Source organism: Aotus nancymaae, unplaced genomic scaffold (genome assembly GCF_030222135.1).
Source record: "Aotus nancymaae isolate 86718 unplaced genomic scaffold, 86718_ANA_hifiasm-v0.15.2.pri h1tg000010l, whole genome shotgun sequence".
Taxonomy (NCBI): domain Eukaryota; kingdom Metazoa; phylum Chordata; class Mammalia; order Primates; family Aotidae; genus Aotus; species Aotus nancymaae.
In genome coordinates, this window is record NW_026988421.1 from 41,634,556 (window position 1) to 41,661,714 (window position 27,159).

The window sequence follows — 27,159 nt, forward strand, 5'->3', positions numbered from 1 at the left end:
GATTAAATATGCAAAAGAGCAAGTGATAGCCCCACTGCACAGATGGAAAGACTCAGCATCATCAACAATAGAAAGCAATATACTCAGTATCAAGTGTACATGAGCAGAGTGAGTATGAAGCCAACACTGTCATTTAGTAACACTCATGGTTCACAGCTCATATATAAGTGAGTTCAGAAGAGAAATTGAATGGGAAAATGGGAAGAGAAGTTTCATCTCCCCAGAAATATGTTCTCTCAAGTGTTTCTAGATAAATTTCCAGGTGAAAAATTAAATTTTTTTAAATTAAAAAAATTCAAAATGACAAATGGAAGTTTGTTGATGCTAGTATATTTCTAAAGTCAAAATTACAGAAAGAAGTACTGCATATCAAACATTATAAAACTCTATGTGTGAGAGAATAAAGTATTTTGGAAAAACAAGTGGATAATTCTTTAAATCCAGAACTACTTTTTGTCATCTGACATCATGTAAACAATTTCATTGTAAACTTCTTGAGGGGCGTCCATTGCCCAGATAAAGTCCAAGTGATTATAAAAAGGAATCTCCTTGTGGTAAATAAGATTGGGGAGTTTTGGAAGCAAAATGCCAACGTCTTGGGGGTCAGCCAATAGGTCATTGCCACCATTCCACACTGCAATTGGTACATTCATGGCTGTCACATTGTAGTAGGGAGGCTTAGGCTAGAAAACAAGAGAAAGAATCAGAGTTTAGGTAACAACACTTTAAACCCAGTACTTCTACTTCTTCAAGTAGAGTGTAAAACATTAACTGACAGTTTTATAAGTGAATTCTAGCAATGATTGCACAGAGAAAGCCACCTTTATCCACAGAGCAAAGTGAATACAATATGTTTTAGATCAGTGCTTCTCAAATTCTAATGGGTCTGTGAATCACCTGAGGATCCCGTTGAAATAAAGTTTCTAATTCAGTAGCTTCAGGGGAAGAGCCTGAGATTCTGCATTCATAGGTGATGCTGACGCCATTGGCTCCAAACCATGCTCTGAATAGCAAGGCTTTAGACAGTTAAGTCTTACAAATTAAGAACATAGATTGCAGCTCAAGCTAAGGGAAATGGATTTGATTAGATTCTAATTGTTAATAGGTTGTTTCTACCTAAACACTCCAAAGTATGATCTCAAAATGTCCCAAGTCATTTATTTTGGCTTTGTATTGACTTCCCAGTATGGTCAGGGGATAGGTCAGTTGGTTCAGTTATGGAGCTGTAATTGTTGAATAGCTGCTTGAATATTTACAAAATGTTGCTTCAAATTCTGAGAAACGGTGTTATCTCCATGTCCTATTTCTCAAAAATCACAATCACACATAAATTTTAAAGAGGTTTACAAAGCAGAAAAGGGAATGAGAGAATCATCTCCCATTTTCTTGCTGCCCAGAGAGAATTTTGTTAGTTTATTTAGATCATAGTTTCAAGAAAGTAATCCAATATACTAAAAGTTTCTGTATTCTCACCTTTTGTATAATAGCCAGCTTGCCATAGCAAAATATTTTATGATATTTAATTTCCCTAATATTTTCATGATTTCTATTATATTTCCTAAATATTGGAGAAAATGGAGCAGTGTGGAAAATATTCATGATAAACCCACTTTGTTTTACTTACATCCCATTATTCAAAGAATTTTCTAGATGCTGGCCCTGGCTCTTAAATTAGTGTCACTGCTTCAGTTAGTTAAAGACCAACCTGGTGTGTTATTTGTTTGGTTGGAAGTAGGGTGAACTTTGGGACTGGGTTTCTAGGTCTTACTTGTTCCTCTAAGATGAAGTCCTCTTATTATGATTATTAGAGCCCAGCAGAAAGAGAGACTCAAAGCAAATCTGTGTTTTGGAGGTTTAAGAAGGTGATGGTGGAGGAAAAAATGTTTTCAACAAAAGTTTGAACTCATGCTATTCTGAAAACATTAAAGACATAAAAAATGCAAAATCAAGATGGGGGCATCTTCTCTACACATAGGATACTGTTATTAAAGCATATAAATCCCTTCTAAATTTTGAGTCATGGAAACACATTAAGATTAGTAGAGTTGTTCAGCTACGACTTGGATGGAAAAACTAGATGCAGTGAAAAGGAAAAATAGAAGGTTACAAAATACCGTAGGGTACTTCCCTTGTTCAAAATTAGTCAGTGATACCCTAAGCTAAGAGCTCATAGATGTTATAGCATGAAATCCTGTCAACAACTTCCTGAGCTCAAGTGGAGAGATGAAGAAATGATTGTCCAAACTCATATTGACTACAGATAAGATAAACTCCAAGGTCTGGATTATTAGTATGGTAAGTGTGAGGACTGCTTAGTATGTCTGCCTATGCTAGAGGCCTCTTCCTATTGTAAAATATTTCCAGCCTTGACCTGCAAACACAACATATTTTTCTTCTATATGGGCATATATTCGGTGAAATCACTCCTCTGGCTGTCAACAAAGGAAAGGGTATTGTTTAAGAAGACCAGAAATTCCAACTCTATCTCATGAATGATTAGAATTATCAACTTATTATATTAGGTATTTGTACTTCAGAAAAGAGAGGACAGTGTGTTGGGGATCTGGGATACTGGACAGGTCAGTGTAATGGCAATGGGTAGTGGTAAGTCCTGGGAAGTCTCTCACATATGGGGGTGTTGTACTTCAAGGGCAGCTTTGTAAACCACTTTAAATGAGCATAGCGACCGAAGCATGAATGCATAGTCATGTGTGAGAATGAGAGACAGGGCATCAACATCCCTTTGGAAAATAGACGTGCAGTTAACAAAATTTCTTCCTTAACATTTACATAGTTAATATTGTTGTTTAAAATGTGAATAATTCCAACTTTAAGAAGCTTACCTGATTATAGTGCATCATATTCTGAACTGGGCTTCCCCAATCATAAGCTTGGAATTTCCCAGACTTAACAGCCTAATGTAGGGATATTAAAAACAAATAAAAATTATTATATTGTGAAAAATAAAATCCAAACATTTCCAAGCAGTTTATTTTCAATTTAAGCAATTTTGAAACATTTTTCTTATTCCAAAAGATTATTTATAATCTAGGACAAGGTATTTAAGTAAGTTTAAATGCAGTTTTACTCAAAATAATTTTTCCTGCATGCCAAGTCATAAAAAGCATTTACTTCTTTGAAATAAATTCATAGTTATTTTTGTATGGTAGTCAATGCCAGAAAAATTACCTTCTAGGTGCACTCGGCAGGATATTTTAAGAATGTGTTTAGGTAAAGTGTAAAGGGTTGAGGCCCACAAAATAAATTTTAACAGCATTTGAAAAATGATACCTGGGTCCAATGGAAGATGTTTTGAACAGAAGTTCCTGCCGGATTATGTGACAGATACACATCCAAGCGACTCTAGAAATCAACACACACATATAACATATACATACTTCGACATACTCAGTATCTGAAAAACAGTTAAGATCTATGTTTTCTGATTCAGGTCAAGCGTTTAAAGATAACATTTACTGGTAGGATATGAACAACACATTTGTATGTCACTTCAGAATTTGCAAAGTGCAATTGCATGTGTTAACCCATTTAATTTGTAGCTGCCTAATGAGGAGAGCGTATTAGTTCCATTTTATCAAAATGAAAACTGGGGCACAAAGAAGTTTAGAGAAATGTCTAATATCCACACAGAATAGAGCCAGATACTTTAATACAGGTCTCTGAATCTAAATTCTCGGTTTTATGCTTCTTTACCCAGTGCCAGAGTGCTGTAGGTTAAATATTCACACCCAGGCCTTTTGCTTTGCAGAACCCCAGACAGCAAACTGAAGTCCCTTTCTCCAATTGCAGAAGGCCACTCCATAGTGGATCTTAATGCCATTAATATAGTAGACTGTGGCCAGAGTGAAACAAATTGGCCATCTTCATTGGAGACTGAAGATTCTCTTCTGCAAATTATTACGCAGAAGATGAAATTTCTAATTTCCTTTGTCTTATTTTACCATTATTTTTCTTATTAGACTCTCACTAATGGAATACAGGAATTTGTTCTGCCTTTTCTTAGTGTGATGAGGATAGGCTACTCTCTGTTAAACTCCACATATGGAATAACAGGTAACTACAACACTTTGTAGAATTATACCTTCTTATCAATAGACATAATTTTCTTAGGTGTTCAGTGGTATAAACTATATAATTTTGAGTGAAGATAGTTGTCTATGAATAACAGTAGAAAACCTTATATGATATTACTATGTGCTAGATGCTTTGTAATGTTCTATATGCTTTAAACATACTAGCTCATTTGATCATCGCAATAACAGATTTTGTGGACGAGGAAATCAAGACAGAGGAGTTTAAGTCAGTTCCAAATGTAGGATTTGAATTTAAAGTGATCTAAATCCATACTCTTAACTACTTTATGATAGCGCATTTTGTCATATACATTTTAAAACCCCAACTCAGTACAAAGTGAGTAAAAAGGTAGATAAAGAATATAGGCGAAAGATTTGGGAGCACTATACACGGGGGTCTGTTGCGGGGAGCGGGGGATAGCGGAGGGGTGGGGAGTTGGGGAGGGATAGCATGGGGAGAAATGCCAGATATAGGTGAAGGGGAGGGAGGCAGCAAATCATACTGCCACGTATGCACCTATGCAACAACCTTGCATGTTTTTCACATGTACCCCAAAACCTAAAATGCAATAAAAAAAAATTTAAAAAAAAGAATATAGGCAAAGTCTTACATAAATAGTTGCTCAGAAATATGGTCTGTAAGATTTATGGAAATGACTATCAGTGTTAAAAATCTTTATTGAAAACATTTATTCAATACCTAGACATTTTTCTCACAGAGGAGCCTACCAAAATATATGGTTCAGTCCATTCTCTCACAGAATTTAAATGTAACACCTAATATTTAGGTGGTCATAGTAAGTAGTGAATTGTGTTTTTTTTTTTTTCTTCATGTTGTTTAATTATTTTAGGGGCAATCAGGGTAAAGGAAGGACTCTGGAAATGATGAAATTGGGAGCAATGATTTGTGAATTCTCTCGTGTTTATCAGGATATTACAGTTCTAAACCTACTCCTAGTTCTCATAAAGCACCAATTCTGAGTGGCAATGAAACAAGTAATCAAAGATGTTGCTCATAATATAGAAATTGCAATGAATACAAACCGTGTTGAAGTTCTTACTGTCAAATCCACAAAAGATAAATAAGGCATTGCTGCAAAGGAGATCCAGTGTCTCACGGGAGCACACTTCAGTAGCAAGAAATTGATCAAAGAAGTTGTGTGGGAGGAATAATTTGTCACCAAATATCATCTGAAAAATAAAGGCATTATTAGAGGGTTGTAGCAATCTAGCTGGAGAAAAGACTCACTAATTTATCTAATCTACTTATACATGTGTGATTAGGATGACGATATATTCCAATTTTTACATGTTGTTTTAGGAATTTCCAATACTTTCAGTTAGTTAATTCCCTCAATAAAGTTGTGAAATGGGCAGTACAGATATCAATACTGGGTATCTACTGTGGCATTCAGAACTGTACTGACTGCTAACAGGAAGTATAAGACACAAAGAATTACAATCTAATTGGGGTGATAGGAGTTGTCAGATGAAATCTTTAAACAACATGGCAGACTTTCATAATGAAGTGTCAAGATGTGAGATCTCAGCAATGAATTGTGAAAAGTTTGGGAGGAGAAATGGTGACTTGGCCATACTTTCAACAAAGCCTTTACAGAGGCAATGAGGCTCAGTATAAGAACTGAAGCCCAGACCCGGTAGCTCACGCCTGTAATCCCAGCACTTTGGGAGGCCAAGGCTGGTGGATCATGAAGTCAGGAGATCGAGGCCATCCTGGCCAATGTGGTGAAACCCTGTCTCTACTAAAAATACCAAAAAAATTAGCTGGATGTGGTGGTGCACACCTGTAATCCCAGTTACTCAGGAGGCTGAGGCAGGAGAATCGCTTGAACCTGGGAGGCAGAGATTGCAGTGAGCCGAGATCGCACCACTGCACTCCAGCTTTGCCACAGAGTGAGACTCCGTCTCAAAAAAAAAAAAAAAAAAAAAAAGATTGAAAGAGTTTGTTCCAACTCTCTTTGAGGAAGGCAAATAATTTGTTATCTCTATTTTATACATGAGGAAACATGAGGTTAACATGAGTCAGCATCTTGGGCTAATTAGAGCTGAATTATACCTTAAATCCTTACCCAAGCCTCTAACTTAGGTCTAGTGCTTTTTAAAATTTTAATTAATGTCTGCATTGCCTATCAGAAAATCTGTGTACAAGTAGGAGATAAGTTCTCAATCAGTGTAGCCAATAAATTATATTTGGGTCATCACAAAACATTAGATTTTAATACATGTTTTCCAAATGTAGTTTTGGAAAGGCAAGTTCTTTTAGGCTTTAGACGTATATGTTAATACAGAGTGAAAAGAGATGAACAATACAAAACCATAGAAGGAAATGGCATCATTACATTTTATAGCCTGAGGCTAAACCATTCTCCTAAAGGAAAGTGGAAAGTGTGTGTGTGTGTGTGTGTGTGTGTGTGTGTGTGTTTTACTAGGTAAAAGAATTAGCACATAAGTATCGGCAAACAAAAGGATTATTAATTCCATAACATGTGTGCCTACCGCATAAGGCACTTAATATTTATAATTTATTGAAATCCACATTCCTGTCTTATGAAATGCCCATTTAAGGATGAAGGAGCTCTTGGGAAAGCCATGAGAGATCTCAAGGTGTTTGCCCCACTCAATCATTGACCTAATTCCCCCTTTTCTCCTTCTCCCTTCCCTTCCTTTCCCTCCTCTTTCCAGTCTCTCTGGCCCAAGTGTGTTAATCTTCTTATTTGACTATTTTGTTTTGTTTTTATTTCCCCTTCCCTCTCCTGGAGTGGAATCACAGCCTTGACACAACTGTATAGAGTGCTTGATAAACAAACCATCTGTGAAAAAGCAAAACTACTCCCAGGCATTGCTGACCCATCACTTAATTAAAGATAATCAAATACCTTGAAGAGGAATGAAGGAATAAATCTAAGTTTGTTTAAAAGGCTTTTCGTATACTTCACAGTGGCAACCGGAGCTAGAGCATAGAAGGTTTTGATTCTTTCAGCCAGTTTGGGATTGGTGGAAAAGGCAATAAAACCTGAAAAAGAACAAGGAACTGGTGAAAAGGGGATATGTATGTATTTGTGTGTTGTCGTTGTTTGGTTTGTTTTTACAAGTGTGACATTATTTTGGACTTACTAAGGATGGTGTTTGAGACAACCTGAGAAATTGGCATCTCTGCTGGCTCAAAGTGATTAGATTTTTGTATATTTGTTTTATTTTCATAGATTTTCTATGGGAACATGAGGCTAGAATGTTTTAAAAGTTAACATAAACCTTTATCTGACCTTAGAAAACAGGCTGAATTTAGGATACTCATATGGTTACAAAAAATAGTTATTTATGCTATATATTTTTATGAATTTAAATTTATCTCATCACAATGAGATAATTAATTAACACTTAATATGAGTAGAGTATATAAGTGGAAGGGTTAAGAGTAGAAGTTTAAAATATGACCAAACTCGATTTGAATCCTGGCTCTGTAGTTTGTTAGCTTTGTGGTTTATTAGCTTTGTGATCTTGGACAAGTCACCAAATCTCTAAGAGCCACTGTTTCCTTATCTGAAATACAAGGATAGTGGTGAGTGCTTCGTTAGGTTGTTAGGAACTAAAGGAAGTAAATTATGTAAAGAAAGAATTTATCATTATTCTTAGCACATAGTAAATACTTGATAAATGAGGACCCAAGAGAAATCAAATATCTATACATTTAAAGACTTTCAGTAATTAATTAATTTTACAAGCACTAATATACTAGCAGATGAGGATGTGATTACGTAGTTTTCAAGTTTAACTCTGCAGTATAACTACATAGGCAAGGCCCTCTCCCTGTCATTAATGACATATTGATGAGACTCAAGAATGGCCTAAAAAAACCCTCTCTGATCTAGACAACTGTATAATATGTAGCCTGATTCTCTTTGTGGAAGAATGGTTTTTCCAAGAACACCCTTCATCCGGGTCACCACTATCTTCTTCATGGGTACTATAAGAGTCCTCTAATTGGTTCTCTGCTCCTGCCCCTTTTCCCCTCAGCGACAAAAGGGATCCTGTTATGAGTTATGTAACTCTTCGATTCAAAATTATTCTGCACTTTTCTTTTTTTCTCAGAGTGAAAGCTAAAATCCCTACAACAGCCAAAGAGCCCTAAACAGTCTTTCCTCTCCAACCCTTGTGATTTCATCTCTCATTCTCTCTGTCTCTTTCTCAATTTGATTCATCCACACAAGGCATGGTCTCACTGCTATTCCTTGAACAAACTAGATGTGCTCCAGTTTCAGATTCTTTCATTTGCTGTTCTCTCTTCCTGGAACACCAGCCTGCTAGGTAGGCACATGGCTCACTCTCTGACCTCCATCATGGCTTTACCCAGAGGGTGCTTGTGTTACCTATCTACAATTGCTGTGAACACCTCTGGTGCTCTGTAATGTGATTCCCTGGGTTATTTTCTCTCCATAGCTTTACCATTATCTAAAATATATTATACTTTACTTTTTGGGTTTTTTGGGACAGTTTTACTCTTGTTGCCCAGGCTGAAGTGCAATGGCGTAATCTCAGCTCACTGCAACCTCTGCCTTCCGGGTTCCAGTAATTCTCATGCCTCGGCCTCCTGAGTAGCTGGAATTACAGGCATGTGCCACCATGCCCGGCTCATTTTTGTATTATTGGTAGAGATGGGGTTTCTCCATGTTGGTCAGGCTGGTCTCGAACTCACTACCTCTGCTAATCCACCTGCCTCGGCCTCCCAAAGTGCTGGCATTACAGGCGTGAGTTACCACACCCAGCCTATATTTTACTTTTTTGCCTTTTTTAAACTACTTGATCACATCCTCATCTGCTAGTATACTACTGCCTCTATCACTAGAGTGTAAGTGGTACAAAGGCAGAAGTTTTCATCTATTTCATTTATTGTTGTATTCTTTGGATACATCATAGGAGTCTGCCCCATAAATATGGTCAAATGAATAGAATAAACTCAGTTCAGTGGCCATGTGGTATAATGTTTCAGAGTATACGCTTGGGAGTCAGACTGCCTGAGCTATCCTATTGCTAATAATCCATGTTACCTTGCACAAACTGTTTATCCCCTTGCTTTGTTTTCCCATATAGTAGGAATTATAATTGTCCCTATGTCATTGTGTTGTTGGAGGCATTAAATGAATGGAAAGCAATAGTGTGGTTGCTAACACGCCTACCATAACCACTGGGAAAATGTTTATGAGGAGTAAACCACTTGGCCTTGACTGCCATTACTTACCGATGGTGGTACCCTGTGAATGGCCAACATAGTGTAGCTGCTTCTGTCCAGTTTTCTTTACAATGAAGTCGATTGTGGCTGGAAGGTCATATTTAGCCATTTCATCAAAGCTGAAAGGAAAAAGACAAAAGTGAATACATTTCCTTGCTGTAGTTTCTAAAATTCAAGCATTCATAGCCAATGATCCCTTTGGGATATAGTAAACTGCATTCTCTAAATATTGATGCTTATAAACCATCAGTGAGTGTCAGGTGCCTTTGAGGTGGCTTCTTATAAACAACTGACATCATTTCTGAAGCACAGCATTGCTTCCAACTGAATCCAAACAAGATGATAGTATCTGTAGGTGGAAATTATTTCTATCCCTGAAATGGAATGTCAGTTAATAATAATGTGTATGCTGTGTTCGTTCCAGTGTTATTTTATATAAATCCTATCTTTCTCTATTTCATTATTCACAAATCAGCCAACATGATATTTTGAAAATGAAAACTGGATTATGCTACCTCCCTATTTAAAAATTCTCAGTGTACTTAGAATGAGGCCCAAGACTCTCACTATCACCACTACAGCCCTGTCAGCACCTCAGTCTTTATTCAGTCATTCTCCCTCTTCCCAGCACACCTGGGATACACAGGTTTCCTTTCAGCTCCTATAACTCTTGGAATACTTTCATGCCTTAGCAACAGCAGCCAGATTTTCTTCTGTTCTCCACTTCCATCAGTAATTTCCAAGAATAAAGCACATGAAGACCAGTGAGAGAAGCCTGTGATAATCTCTCTATGGTATCTGAATTTCACTTTCCCCACCCCTCCTATTGATGATGACTCAGATTGCTGTTCTCCTGTCCCCAACTGGGTTTTGACATCCCTCTTGAATCCATATGGACATTCCTTTGGAATTTTCCAGGGGCAGTGAATTTCCTTGCTTCAGCCATATTGTTAATTCCATTTGGAAAAGCACATTCTGGGATCCCTTATGGAGACTCCTGAGATCACAGAAAGTTTGAAGGAAAAGCTACCCTAGGAATGAGGTACATGGAAGAATCCAAGAACGGATTAGAATGAAAATGACTTATTTCTCCTCCTACTTGGAGAGTAATTTGTTAAAAAGGGACTGGATTAGAAGGGGTGAATGCCCATAATTTTAAAGCCCAGTGTTTATTTTTAATTGTCCCTTTTCTTTACCTGAAAGCCCAGAATTCAACTGAGTCCGGTGAATAGTATAAGTTTTTCCTGGCCCAGGTGTTTCCTCTGCTGTTGCCCAGCCACACATCATAACCAGCGTCTGCCAGAATGAAGGCAAGGCTGTTGTTCGGCAGGTTGGCAATCCAGTTTGTGGCTGATGCAAGCAAACCGTGCTGCAAAAACACAACAGGTCTCTGGCCTAAAGAAAAAAAAAATGTTTATAAACTTCATAAATGCATTCCTTATTCTAGGATAAACGTGAGACTAGAAACGGTCTTCCATATGATTAGCATTAAATACCTTTGCCTGATTGATTTGAATATTTTTGAATATCTTAACCATGGTGATGATTTCTCAGGGAGTTGATTTCTCAGATGCCAACACTTATGAAACTGTACACTTTAAATATGAGCAGTTTATTATATGCCAGTTACATCTCAATAAAACTATTGAAAAATTATATTCTCAGGTAATTCAGCACAATGTTAAATTAGGTAAACTGTGAGTGGTAAAATTATGAGTAATATTTTTTTTTTCTTTTTGTACTTAACATTTCTACAAGGAGAAAAGGGTAAACTTTCAATAGTACTAGTGAAAACTGGCCTACATGTGTTTAGGAAATGGGCCTTGAATTGGCTCCCTATCCTCCCCTCTGCAACACACATCCTGGCTAACTCTTCCTGATCTTCTCGGTCTTCATCCAGTTAAAGCTTCACCCAAGCTTTCCTTGACTCCCCTAGCTGGGTTAGGTGATTTTATTAAAACTTTCAGTTTAACATCCTATGTACAGTTATAGCTTGAGCACATATTATTACAATCACCCATTTACTTATCTATTTGATTGGCTTGATGATGATCTCCTTGAAGACTGAAAATACAGCTTAGTTATTGTTGCATTTCCAGAATGAGCAAGACATTAAATCTTTAGGAAGAAATAAAAGGAGGAAAAAGGAAAGAACAAAAAAGGAAAAGATGAAGGAAGAAAGAAGAGAGGGAAGGAGGAAGAAAGAAGGAAAGGAAAAAATAGAGAACAGAAGGAAGATATACCTCTATTCCCTGAATTCTTCTTCCCATAAGGAATTCTGTCAACTTCAAGGATATAACCATCTTCAGTCACAACTTCGTATTTTTCATTTGGATATCCCCAATAAGAAATCATCTGACTCTGAGGAAGAAAACCCAAAACTTTAAATTTTAGTTGATTTTTAGATACATCTGATAAATAAATATTGCTCTTTATTTTTAATTGGTCATATAAAATCTTAAACCCATCATGATTTTAAATAATAGTATCTTTTAGTCGTATAGAGTTTCTTTCCGTAGAGTAACTTACAATGTTCATAGTCACTTCAGGGCTTCCACGGTTTACTTTTCCAAAGAAACCATGTGTAGTTCCCAGTACAGATGTCAAACTTGCCAGTGTTAAAAGTAGCCACATTTTGGACCTGCCTGAAAGAAAAGAATAACCCGTGCCATAGTTAACCCATTATACTTTCATAACGCTCATATTTTATGCCAATTTTACCTTTGTGCCAAGTAGAGGAATGCTTGGGTTTGATTATATTCAGTTGAGCAATAAACTGCGACACATGAATGTCAGCACAGGTAACTTAATGCTTTTAATGCTTAACATGTTTTCACTATTTGATTCCTTCTGTTTAAGAATATTTCCCACTTGGTTTCAAGTCATACTGAATTAATCTTAATTGGCAAAAAATTTCCTCTAATTGTCATAACAATGTATTCTTATTAGGCTTTGTGTTTAAGACTTTTGCCACTTTCTTTTGAGAGCCCAGATTTGGGTGGGGGGGGGTGTGGGCCTTCGACTTCTTTAGCTCTAGTCTCTATATAATGTGCTTCATAGTCAACATGATAATTTTAAATGTTGTTTATAATAGTCGTATCATAAACATTTACTGACTGGGGGTCATTATGTGGATTTAAAAGCTGCTACCACCTTCTCAAAATGGTGCCATAACCAGAGTTATGTGTGAATATAATTTCAGGAGCGTTATTGCTCTTTTAAATTTTAGCTGAATATTGTCTCATTGAAATTACTGAGGTAGGCCTTGAAAATTATAAGGCCTTGAAAATTACAAAAACAAACAATGGGAAAAGGATTCCCTGTTTAATAAATGGTGTTGGGATAACTGGCTAGCCATGTGCAGAAATGTATTGGAAATGCAGAAATGCATTTCCAGCAATGTATTGGATGGTCCAATATCCTTTTTAACAAATATTTAACAAGAAAAAGGAAAATTAGTATCATGATTTGAAAAGGATCCAAGAGATTTTCTAATTCAATCCTCACATATTTTACGAATGAGAAATAACAACTCAATTCTTTAATAACATTGCAAATTCTAAGTAAACTGAATTAGTGATACTATTTAAATAATGAGTCTTTTACATAATTACTCTATCAAAATTGTTAGGCTTTCTGAGGTGTAGAGCAATACAGGTCAAGAGCAATACAGGCCAGTAACAAAATGTGTTTGTTATAAAATATAACATATATATATATATATACATATATACATATATATGTATATATGTATATACAAAATATATACATATATATATATATATATAATTGCACTTAAGTTCTGGGGTACATGTGCAGAACATGCAGGATTGTTGCATAGGTACCTACATGGCAATGTGATTTGCTACCTCCATCCCCCCATCACCTATATCTGGCATTTCTCCCCATGTTATCCCTCTGCAACCTCCCTACCCTCCACTGTCCCTCTCCTATTCCCCCGCAACTGACCCCCGTGTGTGATGCTCCCCTCCCTGTGTCCATGTGTTCTCATTGTTCAACACCCCCCTATAAGTGAGAACATGTGGTATTTGATTTTCTGTTCTTGTGTCAGTTTGCTGAGAATGATGGTTTCCAGATTCATCCATGTCCCAACAAAGGACACAAACTCATCGTTCTTATGACTCATAGTATTCCACGGTGTATATGTGCCACATTTTCCCTGTAGTCTATCATCGATAGGCATTTGGATTGGTTCCAGGTCTTTGCTATTGTAAACAGCGCTGCAGTGAACATACATGTGCATGTGCCTTTACAATAGAACAATTTATAATCCTTTGGATATATACCCAATAATAGGATTGCTGGGTCAAATGGAATTTCTATTTCTAGGTCCTTGAGGAATCGCCACACTGTCTTCCACAATGGTTGAACTAATTTACACTCCCACCAACAGTGTAAAAGTATTCCTATTTCTCCACATCCTCTCCAGCATCTATTGTCTCCAGATTTTTTAATGATCGCCATTCTAACTGGTGTGAGATGATATCTCAGTGTGGTTTTGATTTACATTTCCCTAATGACCAGTGATGATGAGCATTTTTTCATATGTCTTTTGGCCTGATATATGTCTTCTTTTGAAAAGTGTCTGTTCAAATCCTTTGCCTAGTTTTGAATGGGTTTGTTTGTTTGTTTCTTGTAAATCTGTTTTAGTTCTTTGTAGATTCTGGATATTAGCTCTTTGTTAGATGGATAGATTGCAAAAATTTTTTCTCATTCTGTTGGTTGCCCGTTCACTCTAATGATTGTTTCTTTTGCTATACAGAAGCTCTGGAGTTTAATTAGATCCCATTTGTCTATTTTGGTTTTTGTTGCAATGCTTTTGATGTTTTAGTCATGAAGTCCTTTCCTATGCCTATGTCCTGAATGGTTTTGCCTAGGTTTTCTTCTAGGGTTTTTTATGGTGTTAGGTCTTATGTTTAAGTGTTTAATCCATCTGGAGTTAATTTTAGTATAAGGTGTCAGGAAGGGGTCCAGTTTCTGCTTTCTGCACATGGCTAGCCAGTTATCCCAACACCATTTATTAAACAGGGAATCCTTTCCCCATTGTTTGTTTTTGTCAGATTTGTCAAAGATCTGTTGGTTGTAGATGTGTGACCTTGCTTGAAAATAGCCTAACTGATGAGGCTACAAGATCTAACCCCTCACAAAAGCTGAGTAGGTTCCAGGTTAAAGTGGCTTACCCATCTTAAAATTTATCAGCCTTGCTTGTCAATATGTGGTTCTTGGGGCAACTAGTCAGCATTTTCTCTTGTACAATAACTAGAAATTTCATATGCATACAAACTTAGAATAAAACTCATGCTCCTTCCAATTTTTTTATTTTGACCGAAATTTCAACTCATAACCATCTTTTTCCAAAGATCATTTCTGATCTTATGATATATATATTTATTTATATATATCATATTATTTATATATGTCATTTATTTATATATATATCATAAGATTAGTTTCTCAAACTGATCATATATATATATATATATATATATATATTTTTTTTTTTTTTTTTTTTTTTGAGAAACTGGGTCTCACTCTGTCCCCCAGGCAGGAGTATATACATATATGATATAGGAATATATTTATATAAATTCTTATATTTATGTAAATAAATATATTTCTACATCATATATGTAAATATATATATATTTGAGAAACTAGGTCTCACTCTGTCACCCAGGGTAGTGTGATCATAGCTCATTGCAACTTTGACCTCCTGGTTCTTGGTCCCAAGTGATTCCCCCCACCCCGGCCCCACTTCCACAGTAGCTGAGGCTACAAGAGTGCATCTAGCTTTTTTTTTTTCTCTTTTTTTAGAAATTGGGTGTTCCTACATTACCCAGGCTGGTCTCGAACTGGCCTCAAGGTATTTTCCTGCCTGGGCTTCCCAAACACTGGGATTATAGACATGAGCCATGACATCTGGCCTTATAGACAACATTTGATATTAGACCTACAACCCTTGGACTTCCTTCTATGTTGTAGTCACCAACTGTAAGCTTGAGAATCTTCAGATACTAAGCTCGTGATAAAACTTCAATGGAGAAGTGATACTGTCCTCAAATATCTGAAGGAAAGCCATGTAGAGGACAGTTTTAAATCAATTTATTTTTAGTGTGTTAGAAATAAATTATTCATTAAATATTTATTGAGAAACTGTGTGTTAGCAATATTTGGAGGTCATATGTAGAAATATTTGACTTGAATAGAGTAAAGAAGTTGTAATATTTGGATCTTTGAATTCAAGTGAAATTCTTTGAAAAGTGTTGACTTCTCAGTTGCTGATAATATTTCAACAAAACCTATTTATAGTAATACATGCAGAGCACATAGCATAGTTTCTGATTTACGATAAAGCCAGACCAGAACTCTCAAGATCTAAATCTGACCCTCTGGTCTAATAGTTTGGCCACTGGTTTAGTATAAAATTAGATTTAAGGGTGTCTCTTAAAAGTCAATTTTTAACTAAGCCTTGTCTTTACTAAGCTCATGTCTATGATATTTTAGGGAGAGATAACCCTGTATATAAAAACTAACCAGCAGTATTGTAACATTCAAACCAGAGGCTTTCATCAAATGTTTCAGGAACCCACAAGGCCTCCATTAAGTGATTTGCCATTGTAAAGTGAGGACACTTAACCTACTGTTTGCATTGGAGTACATCCCAACAGGCTCAAAGGTGTTCAAGGGCAGAATAAATTTCTCAAAATGCTTGTGGCCAAGTCCTATGAAAATACCAGTAGTTAACATGTACAGAGGATCCACTGTGTGCTGAACTGTGTGTTCAACATGGTATACATGAAGTGAACTATCTTTGTTAAGACAGTTTTCCCATCTATAAAATAGGACCTGTAACAGTACATTTCTCTATGTTAGAAGAATTCATTATGATAACAAAAGTAGAGTTCTTAACATGCTGGGCATCTTGTAAACATTGTTTAAATATAGTTATTATTATTATTATCTCCTTTAATTCTTATAGCAGCTCTATGAAGTAGGTAGCATTATATTATCCATTTTACAGATAAGCAAGGTAAGGCTAAAAGAGGACTCATCCAACCAAAATATAGAAAGTAGTGGAGCTTATATTTGGAACTAGATAGTCTGTTTCCAAAGACTATGTTCTTTCCCACTGTAATACTTCTTCAGTATGACCCTGGGCCAGCTTTTATAGGGAGATCATCCCCAGAGAGATTTATGTAATTTGCTCTAGGCTTCTATTTTGAAAAATTTATAATTTAAATAAATGCTTTAGTAACCTATGAAGTCTAACAATGGTATTAATATGATCAATTCAACAGCAGTTGATTTGAATGATACTAAATATTCAACAGCATATTAATACAGCCAATTATATGACACTAGAGTACTGGTCTATTCTTTCTCAATAAAAAGAATCACAGAGACTAGACTTTCACATTAGGAACTTAATAAACAAATTTGTAATTCAATAATTAAGAAATTACAAGACTTTCACATTAGGCACTAATTGCAATAATAAGCAAATTTGTCATTCGATAATTAAGAATCTCATGTCCATACAAAAAAAAGAGAAAAAAAAATCAAATCCTAGAGGTATAAGCCATAATTCAAACAGATTAATTTATAGATGTGAATATGCAACAAATATCTAAGCCTTTAAAAAAATGCAACACTTGAGTTAAAGAAAAAATAAATCTAATAATTCAAATAACAGTTTTGTTCAACAGAAGTTATACTTACAGTTTCCTCAGAAATAGGATTATGTTTCTCTGGATGGTTAGTATTTTGGTTAATGTTGTATTGACTTCTTATATACAAAACCTTCAACAATGGTCAGATTACTCATCCACTGATCACATTACCAAAAAGACTTAATATCTGGGCATCATCTAATGTTAACAGGATAAAGAAATTAAATATTGCATTCATTTTCACATAGTATTGAGTGCTCACCTTTAACTTTTAACAAACACAAATATTGGCCAAAGCAGTTCTGAGGATTAAAATGATTTAAGAAACATTAAAAATAATCCTTGATAGCCTAAACATATAAAAGTTTTTGAGCCAAAGGTATAATGTAGATGATTATATAGTTTAGTTCAGATAAAAAGGCATAAAATGACAAAAGGCCACCTGTTATTCTTTAAATTGCAGTTCATAAGCTATTCTGGCTAGACGGTTAGATAAGTGAATGTGTTCAGCAAAGATTAATATTTTATTATGGTCTTTGACCAGGGTCTCAAATCCTACAGATAATGGTCTAGCTAATATACAAAACCCAGCCCTTGACCTTTAAGAACATATGTGTGGTGTCTTTTTCTTTATAAGAAATCTAGGCTTAATACCTGGGTAATGAAACAATCTGTACAACAAACCTCCATGACACAGGTTTACCCTTGTAACAAACCTGTACTTGTACCCCTGAACTTAGAATAAAAGTTAGAAAAAAAGCAAACAAAAATATCTATTGGTTAGAGTTTGAACAATGTGAATGTGTTTATAAATGATTTGTGCAATTAAAAAATATATTAAATTATATAATTTTACAGTTATAAAATTATAAAATTATTATATATTTATCAACTATATAATTATTATATAATTATACAGTTGATCCTTTACAACCACCATGAGCATCTGTTGCTCACAGTGAAAGAAAAATAGAATTATATTTTAATTTGTTAAAATTATTTATGATTGATTTTTAGAAACTTTTGCTTTATTTTATTTATTTTCATTATACTTTAAGTTCTGGAATACATGTGCAGAACGTACAGATCTGTTTTTTTTTTTTTTTTTTTTTTTTTTAGAGGTGGTGAATTTTCCAAAGAGGGAACCAGGATTCACAGCCCCAAGGCCCAGGGGTCTGGCCACCCAGGCGGGGCAGCTCTATAATAAATAATGGAGTTGGGGGCGGGGGTCAGGGCTGCTCCTGCTTCTTCTTGACTGAAATCCGCTTCTTTCTCGCTGCCAGCATCTCATAGAAGGGGTCCACACTCATAGCTGCCTCAATGGACTTGATCCACTCATCCTTCTCCTCCTGCGTGGGGGCTGAGATCCGGTGTACCATGTGGTTCCCCTCCACCACCCGGCCATCCGCCTCGGTTTTACAGGCTTTGATGAGCTGCCCCTTGTTGTTAGGGATGTAAAGCTCAAAGCAGTTCGGTTTCCGGGGGTCATGCACCCCTCAGATGCTCAGATTCCCCAGGGGGATGATTCCTTGGGGCTCCTTGTCCGTCGTGTCCTCAAAGTAGTAGAGGCAGTTGTCTGTGAGGATAAACCAGCGCCACTTCCACGTCTTCACCCGGCCCCCAGCTTCAGGAGCCAGCCCTCCCGGTCCGGGTTGAAGAAGGTGTGGGTCAGGTCGTTCCCGTCATCCTCAGGAATCTTGAAGGGCTCATTTCGGATGCTGTCGTAGAGGTTCCTGAGCAGCTCCTCAGGCAGGTCAGGAACCTGCCTTGGTTGATGCCCTGGTTCATGGCCACAAAGCGCTCCAGGCCCGGCTTGTCGCGGACATTGGGGTTGTGGAGGCTGGTGCTGAGCGTGATGACAGCGAAGGACAGCACGTAGCACGTGTCTGTGGACTGGAAAACCCCAGGGTTGCGCAGGCAGTATCACTGGGCGAAGGCCTCCATCATCCGGTCAATTTTCTGGGCCTCTCCAGGGAGGCGAAAGCTCCATAGAAACTGCCTGAGGGCCTGCACCAGATTGAGGTCGGTGAACTCATGCAGATCCACAAAAGCATGGAGTACTGCCAGGTTCAGCTCTTTCCTCTCCCCCAGGTAGTCCCCGATGGCAGTCTTGTTCAGCCCCTCGCCCTTGTACAGGAAGTGGGCGATCTCCTCAGGTGTGTTCTGCAGAAGTTCGTTCTCCACCAAAAACTGGATGCCCTTCTTGGGGTCCATGTTGAACTTCTTCCTGCCCATTGCCATCTTCCGGTTCCGCTGCAAGGTCTTACTGCCCTCATTGGCTATACATAGTATACATATGCCATGGTGATTTGCTGCACCCATCAATCCATCATCTATGTTAGGTATTTCTCCTAATGCTACCCCTCCCCTCTCCCACCCTCCAAGAGGCCTTAGTGTGTGACGTTCCCCTCCCTGTGTCCATGTGTTCTCATTGTTCAACTCCCTCTTATGAGTAGGAACATGTGGTGTTTGATTTTCTGTTCCTGTGTTAGTTTGCTGAGAATGATGGTTTCCAGCTTCATCCATGTCCCTTGCAAAGGACATGATCTCATTCTTTTTTATGGCTGCATAGTATTTCATGCTGTGTATGTGCCACATTTTCTTTATCCAGTCTATCATTGATGGGCATTTGGGTTGGTTCCAAGTCTTTGCTATTGTGAATAGTGCTACAATAAACATATGTGTCCATATGTGTTTATACTAGAATGACTTATAGTCCTTTGGGCATATACCCAGTTATGGAATTGCTGGGTCAAATGGTACTTCTGGTTCTAGATCCTTGAGGAATTGCCACACTGTCTTCCACAATGGTCGAACTAATTTACCCTCCAACCAACAGTGTAAAAGTGTTCCATATCCCCTCCAGCATCTGTTGTCTCCTGACTTTTTAATGATCACCATTCTAACTGGAGTGAGATGGTATCTCATTGTGGTTTTGATTTGCATTTCTCTAATGGCCAGTGAAGATGAGCTTTTATTCATATTTTTATTGGCCACATAAATGTCTTCTTTTGAGAGGTGTCTATTCATATCCTTCATGCCCTTTTTGATGGCGTTGTTTTTTCTTGTAAATTTGTTTAAGTTTCTTATAGATTCTGGATATTAGCCCTTTGTTCAGATGGATAGAATGAAAAAAATTTCTCCCATCCTGTACGTTGCCTGTTCACTCTGATGATAGTTCCTTTTGCTGTGTAGAAGCTCTTTAGTTTAATTAGATCCTATCTGTCAATTTTGGCGCTTGTTAGAATTGCTTTTGGTGTTTTAGTTGTGACGTCTTTGCCCATGCCTATGTCCTGAATGGTATCACCTAGGTTTTCTTCTAGGGTTTTCATGGTTTTGGATCTTACATTTAAGTCTTTAATCCATCTTGAGTTAATTTTTGTATAAGGTGTAAGGAATGGGTCTGGTTCCAGTTTTCTGCATATAGCTAGCCTGTTTTCCCAACACCATTTATTAAATAGGGAATCGTTTCCCCATTGCTTGTTTTTGTTAGGTTTATCAGTGATCAAATGGTTGCAAATGTGTGGTGTTATTTCTGAGGCCTCTGTTCTGTTCCATTGGTCTATATATCTGTTTTGGTAACAGTACCATGCTGTTTTGGTTACTGTAGCCTTGTAGTATAGTTTGAAGTCAGGTAGTGTGATACCTCCAGCTTTGTTCTTTTTGCTTAGGATTGTCTTGACTATACAGGCTCTTTTTTGTAGTTTTTTTCTAATTCTGTGAAGAAAGTCAATGGTAGCTTGATAAGAATAGCATTGAATCTATATATTACTTTGGGCAGTATGGCCATTTTCTGGATATTGATTTTTCCTGTCCATGAGCATGAAATGTTTTTCCATTTGTTTGTGTCCTCCCTTATTTCCTTGAGCAGTGGTTTGTAGTTCTTGAAGAGGTGCTTCACAGCCCTTGTAATTTATATTCCTAGGTATTTTATTCTCTTTGTTGCAATGTGAATGGGAATTCACTCATGATTTGGCTCTCTGTTTGTCTATTACTGGTGTATAGGAATGCTTGTGATTTTTGCACATTGATTTTGTATCCTGAGACTTTGCTGAAGTTTCTTATCAGCTTAAGGAGTTTGGGGCTGAGATGATGGGCTTTTTAGAGATACAATCATGCCATCTGCAAACAGAGAAAATTTGACTTCCTCTCTTCCTATTGGAATACACTTTATTTCTTTCACTTGTCTGATTGCCCTGTCCAGAAATTCCAATACTGTGTTGAATAGGAGTGATGAGAGAGGGCATCCTTGTCTTGTGCCGGTTTTCAAAGGGAATGCTTCCAGCTTTTGCCCATTCAGTATGATATTGGCTGTGGGTTTGTCATAAATAGCTCTTAGTATTTTGAGATATGTCCCATCAATTCCTACTTTATTGAGTGCTTTTAGCATGAAGTGGTGTTGAATTTTATCAAAGGCCTTTTCTGCATTTATTGAGATAATCGTGTGGTTTTTGTCATTGGTTCTGTTTATATGGTGGATTACATTTATTGATTTGCATATATTGAACCAGCCTTGTATCCCATGGATGAAACCAACTTGATCATAGGGGATAAGCTTTTTGATGTGCTGCTGGATTCGGTTTCCCAGTATTTTATTAAGGATTTCCACAAAGATGTTCATCAGGGATATTGGCCTGAAATTTTCTTTTTTGTTTTTTTTTGTTGTTTTTTTTTTTTAACGTTAAGCAAGATTTATTTATTTATTATTTTTTTTTTATTGCATTTTAGGTTTTGGGGTACATGTGAAAAACATGCAAAGTTGTTGCATAGGTGCATTCATGGCAGTGTGATTTGCTGCCTCCCTCCCCCTCACCCATATCTGGCATTTCTCCCCATGCTATCCCTCCCCAACTCCCCCCCCCGCTGTCCCCCCCACTCCCCCGCAACAGACCCCCGTATATAGTGCTCCCCTCCCTGTGTCCATGTGTTCTCCTTGTTCAACACCCGCCTATGAGTGAGAACATGTGGTGTTTGGTTTTGTGTTCTTGTGTCAGTTTGCTGAGAATGATGGCTTCCAGGTACATCCATGTCCCTACAAAGGACGCGAACTCCTCATTTTTAATGGCTGCATAATATTCCATGGTGTATATGTGCCACATTTTTCCTGTCCAGTCTATCATCGATGGGCATTTGGGTTGGTTCCAGGTCTTTGCTATTGTAAACTGTGCTGCAATGAACATTCGTGTGCATGTGTCCTTATAGTAGAACGATTTATAATCCTTTGGATATATGCCCAGTAATGGGATTGCTGGGTCAAATGGAATTTCTATTTCTAGGTCCTTGAGGAATCGCCATACTGTTTTCCACAGTGGTTGAACTAATTTACACTCCCACCAACAGTGTAAAAGTGTTCCTATTTCTCCACATCCTCTCCAGCATCTATTTTCTCCAGATTTTTTAATGATCGCCATTCTAACTGGCGTGAGATGGTATCTCAATGTAGTTTTGTTGTTGTGTCTCTGCCCGGTTTTGGTATCCAGAGATGATGCTGGCTTAATAAAATGAGTTAGGGAGGATTCCCTCTTTTTCTATTGTTTGGAATAGTTTCAGAAGAAATGATACTAGTTCCTCTTTGTACCTCTGGTAGAATTCAGCTGTTAATCTGTCTGGACCTGGGCTTTTTTTGGTGAGTAGGCTATTGATTACTGCCTCAATTTCAGAACTTGTTATTAATCTATTCAGGGATTCAACTTCCTAGTTTAGTCTTCAGAGGGTGTATGTGTCCAAGAATTTACCCATTTCTTCCAGATTTTTAAGTTTATTTGCATAGAGGTGCTTATTTTCTGATGGTAGTTTGTATTTCTGTGGGATTAGTGGTGATATCACCTTTATCATTTTTTATTGTGTCTATTTGATGCTTCTCTCTTTTCTTCTTTTTAGTCTGGCTAGTGGTCTATTTTGTAGATCTTTTCAAAAAACCACCTACTGGATTCATTGATTTTTTTGAAGGGTTTTTTGTGTCTGTCTCTCAGTTCTGCTCTGATCTTAGTTCTTTCTTGTCTTCTGCTAGCTTTTGAATTTGTTTGCTCTTGCTTCTCTAGTTATTTTAATTGTGATGTTAGGTTGTCGATTTTAGAGCTTTCCTGCTTTCTCCTGTGAGCATTTAGTGCTATAAATTTATCTCTAAACACTGTTTCATCTGTGCCCCAGGGATTTTGGTATAATGCGCCTTTGTTCTCATTGGTTTCCAAGAACTTACTTATTTTTGCCTTAATTTCATCATTCAGAAGTCATTCAGGAGTAGGTTGTTCAATTTCCATGTAGTTGTGCGGTTTTGAGTGAGTTTCTTAATCCCGAGTTCTAATTTTATCACACTGTTGTCAGAAAGACTGTTTATTATTTCTGTCCCTTTACATTTGCTGAGGAGTGTTTTACTTCCAATTATGTGGTCAATTTTAGAATAAGTGCTATGTGGTGCTGAGAAGAATTTATATTCTGTTGATTTGGGGTGGAGAGTTCTGTAGATATCTATTAGGTCTGCTTGGTCCAGAGCTGAGTTCAAGTCCTGAATATACTTGTTAATTTTCTACCTCATTGATCTGTCTAATATTGGCAGTGGGGTGTTAATTATTGTGTGGGAGTCTAAATCTCTTTGTATGTCTCTAAGAACTTGCTTTATGAATCTGGGTGCTCCTATAGTGGGTACATATATATTTAGGATAGTTAGCTTTTCTTGTTGTATTGATCCCTTTACCATTATGTAATGGCCTTCTTTGTCTTTTTTGATCTTTGTTGGTTTAAAGTCTGTTTTATCAGAGGCTAGGATTGCAACCCCTGCTTTCTTTTTTTTATTTCCATTTGCTTGGCATAGACATACCAAATGTGTGCTTTGAAGTAATAAACTACCTAATGGAGATTTAAAAAATAGTGTGATTAATTAAATGTGATTATAACACAAAGAAGGATATTTAAATATATGTGAGAAAAGCACATATGTAATTGAGTATTACTATTTCTTTTTTCTGATGTCAATGATAAGAAGTTTTGTAATAACAATAGAAAAGCTTTTATAAGCTGCTGGAAAAAATATAGTTTAAGTCTTTCACAGACTGTTTCATTGAAACCACCTTGATTTCAAGATATGTGGGACAGACATCAGCAAACATCATTAATGCATTCAGTGTTTGAGGCTCTTAATTAGGACAAATGGAAACATGAATCTAATTTGGAAATCATCTTTAATTAGGCTGTAATGGTAAGAGGTCAAGAGCAGGAGGAATGATTGTCTCCATAGAGACATGTATTGGGTGATTCTAGGCAAATCATGTATTCATTTAAGCCTTACTTGTGGAATAAACTGTACATAAATGATAGTAATAATAAATACTATAATAATACCACTATCATAGTAATAGTAATAATACTATAATAACATAAAATCATGGTAATAATCATAGTAATTAATGTAATACTATAAATCATAGTAATAATAACACTATTTGACCAACTACATGATAGGTTTGATATATAAATGACCTTATTTACTTTTTTTGCTTGGTACATTTTACTCAAGATTCAAGATTCAAGTTTCACTTCAAATGACACTTCCATGATGAGGACTTCTCTGAATTGTCCAACAGAGTTAGTTCATTCTTCCCCTGGTTTTCCTAGGTCTTCAGCCATACTACACTTTTCACACTTTTTGTGCTATAAATATAAGCTATCTGTTTCCTACCTAGACTGTGTCTAACGAATGAAAGGGTGGATGGATGAATAAATTAGCACATAAGTAGAGATCAAAGAAGATAATATAATAGCATATACTTTAGAAAATTTAAAGAACTCAGGAAATAAAAATAAGATAGTATTATCACTAGTGTTTCATCTTGGCCTCACTGAAGAAACATAACAAGATCCACAAGAATGCCCCAACCCACTCATAGACAGATGCTGCCCTTTATATACTGTGAAGATTTCTTTGTGTTTTTTTTCTAACAGGAGAAGAATAGCATAGGCACAAAGGCATGGGCTCCGGGGTCAAACTGATTAAGCTCAAATTTTTGCACTACCACCTGCTTCCTGTATGAATTTATATCAACTTCAGTCTCTCATTTCCTTCATTTATAAAATTGGGACAACATTTCCCTACCTCTCAGATTGTTATTGTTAAAAATTAAATGAGATAATTTCTAATATATTTAGCAAAAGGCATAGTATAGATACGCAGTAAATGGTACTTTTTATAATGAATAAATGGACTCATTTCTCAAGACCTCATTCATTCGTTGAGCAAATATTTATTGAGTGCCTATTTCATGTTCAACACTGTTTCAGAAGGTAGAAATACTTATTAAAAAGGCAAAATCGATTCCTGTCCAGTAGGAGCTTACATTTTGCAGAGAGACAAACAATGAACAAATGGACAAAAGCCTTAAACAGACCATGAAAAGCACTGTGAAGAAACAGTTACATGAAAGAGAATAAGCAGAGTGCATCACTTAGGATGAAGTAGCCAAGGAAGCTGCTCTCAGGAAGCAACTGAGACCTAAATGACAGGAAGGAACCAGCCTTGTGAAGAGCCAGTGAAGTGCATTCCAGGCCAAGTTCAAAGACATGAAGTGGGAAATGACTTGTCATCTTCAGTGGACAGAAAAGAGGCCAGGATATGGCTGAGGCACAGGAAGTGAAGGTGAGAGTGGTATAAGGCAATGTTGGGAAATCAGCCAGGACCAGATCATAAGGCTCATGATAAGGAGTTTGATTTCATTTTAAGGGAAATAGAATGCACTGAAGGGTTTGAAGCAGGGTAGTGATATGCTATATTTAAAAAAAAAAAAAACAACCTGGAAACTGTATACAGATGAAGAAAGAAAGGAAAGAATGGAAACAGGAATCACAGTTAGAACTTTTGCAATGTTTCAGCTGAAAGATGATAAAGCTTTGATCAGAATGGTAGCAGAGAAGGTAATAAGAGCTGATTCAAGGTATCTTCTGGGTGTTAGTCTGATAGAATTTACTAACATTAGATTCAGGAGAGGTCAGGGTGAGAGAAAAAAGAAGAAACAAGAGTTATTCATAGGTTTTTGCTTTAACCAACTGGTGATGGTGGATTGGATGGTCAATTACACAGGGAAGCCTAAGGAAGGAGCAGATGGGGTGGGAGGTAGAAAGTCAGGAAATCCATTTTGGATATTTTGACCCATAGATGAAAACATGAAATAGATTTTTTCATAAGACTATTGAGTTTAAGGAAGCATTTGTATTGGAAACAAATGTGAATGTAATTAGTACACAAATGGTAGGTATCTAGCCTTGGAATAGGTTAAAATCACCTAAGGAAGTAGCTCTCAATTTTGACTATGTATTAGATTCCCCTGGGGAACTTTTAAATATCGATGGCTAGATCCCAACCCTGATCACTTGATTAAGAAGCCCTCGGGTGTTAGTTGGACATCAACATCAAAAAAGAAACCTTTATGTTAATTCTGACACATTCATGAGTGCTGAGAACCACTGACACAGGGAGAGAGTTGAAATAGAGAAGAGAAAGTGGCCCAAGATTGAGCTCTGAGGCACTGCAGTACTTAGAGAACTAAGATTCCCAGTAAAGGGAACTGACAGGGAGCAGCCAAAAAGAATGAAAATAGACAAGACAAGAGAGTGTGTAAAACAGTGTGGCTAACTGGTTTCAATGTTACCAAGACAGATGCTAAGGACAGATGTCGTGTTTTAAAATTTCTTTTTCGTTGAAGCATCATATATGCACAATAAAGTGTACTGTATACAACTTAAGTGCACATTTTGATTACTTTGTGTACATGTAGACACTGAAGTAACTGCCACTCAGATCCAGATATGGAGCTTTCCAACATGCTAAAAGGATCTTTTGTTATCCTTCCAGATTCATATCTCCCACACCTCCGGGAAGACCAATTTTTTGATTATGCATAGGCATGGATTAGTTTTGCCCATTTTAAACTCCTCATAAAAAGAATCAGAAAATATGTACTCTTGTGTCTGGCTACTTTTGCTCAACTTTATTTCTGTTAGTTCATCCATGTTATTCCATATATCAACAGCTTGTTCTTTTTATAGCTCTATAGTTTTCAATTGCGTAAACTTAGTGAATACAATTCATCTAGTCTCCCACTGATAGATATTTGGGTTGCTTCTAGTTTATTGGCAC

At 36.8% G+C, this 27,159-nt stretch overlaps 2 protein-coding genes and 1 pseudogene across 5 annotated transcripts in view; 1 reads left to right on the forward strand and 2 right to left on the reverse strand.

The window, feature by feature from the left end:
• The window catches only part of ANKRD22 (ankyrin repeat domain 22), a 221,210-nt gene that overhangs the window by 162,266 nt on the left and 31,785 nt on the right, over nt 1-27,159 (forward strand). The gene's annotated exons all lie outside the window — the stretch shown is intronic.
• LIPF (lipase F, gastric type) lies at nt 447-16,023 on the reverse strand. 2 transcript variants are annotated; one of them, XM_012454714.2, is made up of 10 exons: nt 16,005-16,023; nt 11,872-11,987; nt 11,586-11,703; nt 10,539-10,638; nt 9,352-9,461; nt 6,992-7,128; nt 5,139-5,285; nt 3,292-3,363; nt 2,844-2,915; nt 447-683 (listed from the first exon to the last, which is right to left on the reverse strand). In XM_012454714.2, the coding sequence occupies exons 1-10, from the start codon at nt 16,021-16,023 to the stop codon at nt 447-449; spliced, it is 1,128 nt and encodes a 375-aa protein (XP_012310137.1). The 2 variants fall into 2 exon arrangements, with proteins under 2 accessions (XP_012310137.1, XP_012310135.1); XM_012454712.2 differs by having other exon boundaries at nt 10,539-10,737.
• LOC135273943 (cytohesin-2-like) lies at nt 18,217-19,307 on the reverse strand (annotated as a pseudogene).

Coding starts and splice junctions, on each gene's coding strand:
- LIPF (XM_012454712.2), bottom strand. Junction 7,129..9,351: donor TTCACAGGGTACCACCATCG/GTAAGTAATGGC, acceptor GTTCTTTTTCAG/GTTTTATTGCCTTTTCCACC. Junction 5,286..6,991: donor TTCCTTCATTCCTCTTCAAG/GTATTTGATTAT, acceptor TTTATTTTTCAG/ATGATATTTGGTGACAAATT.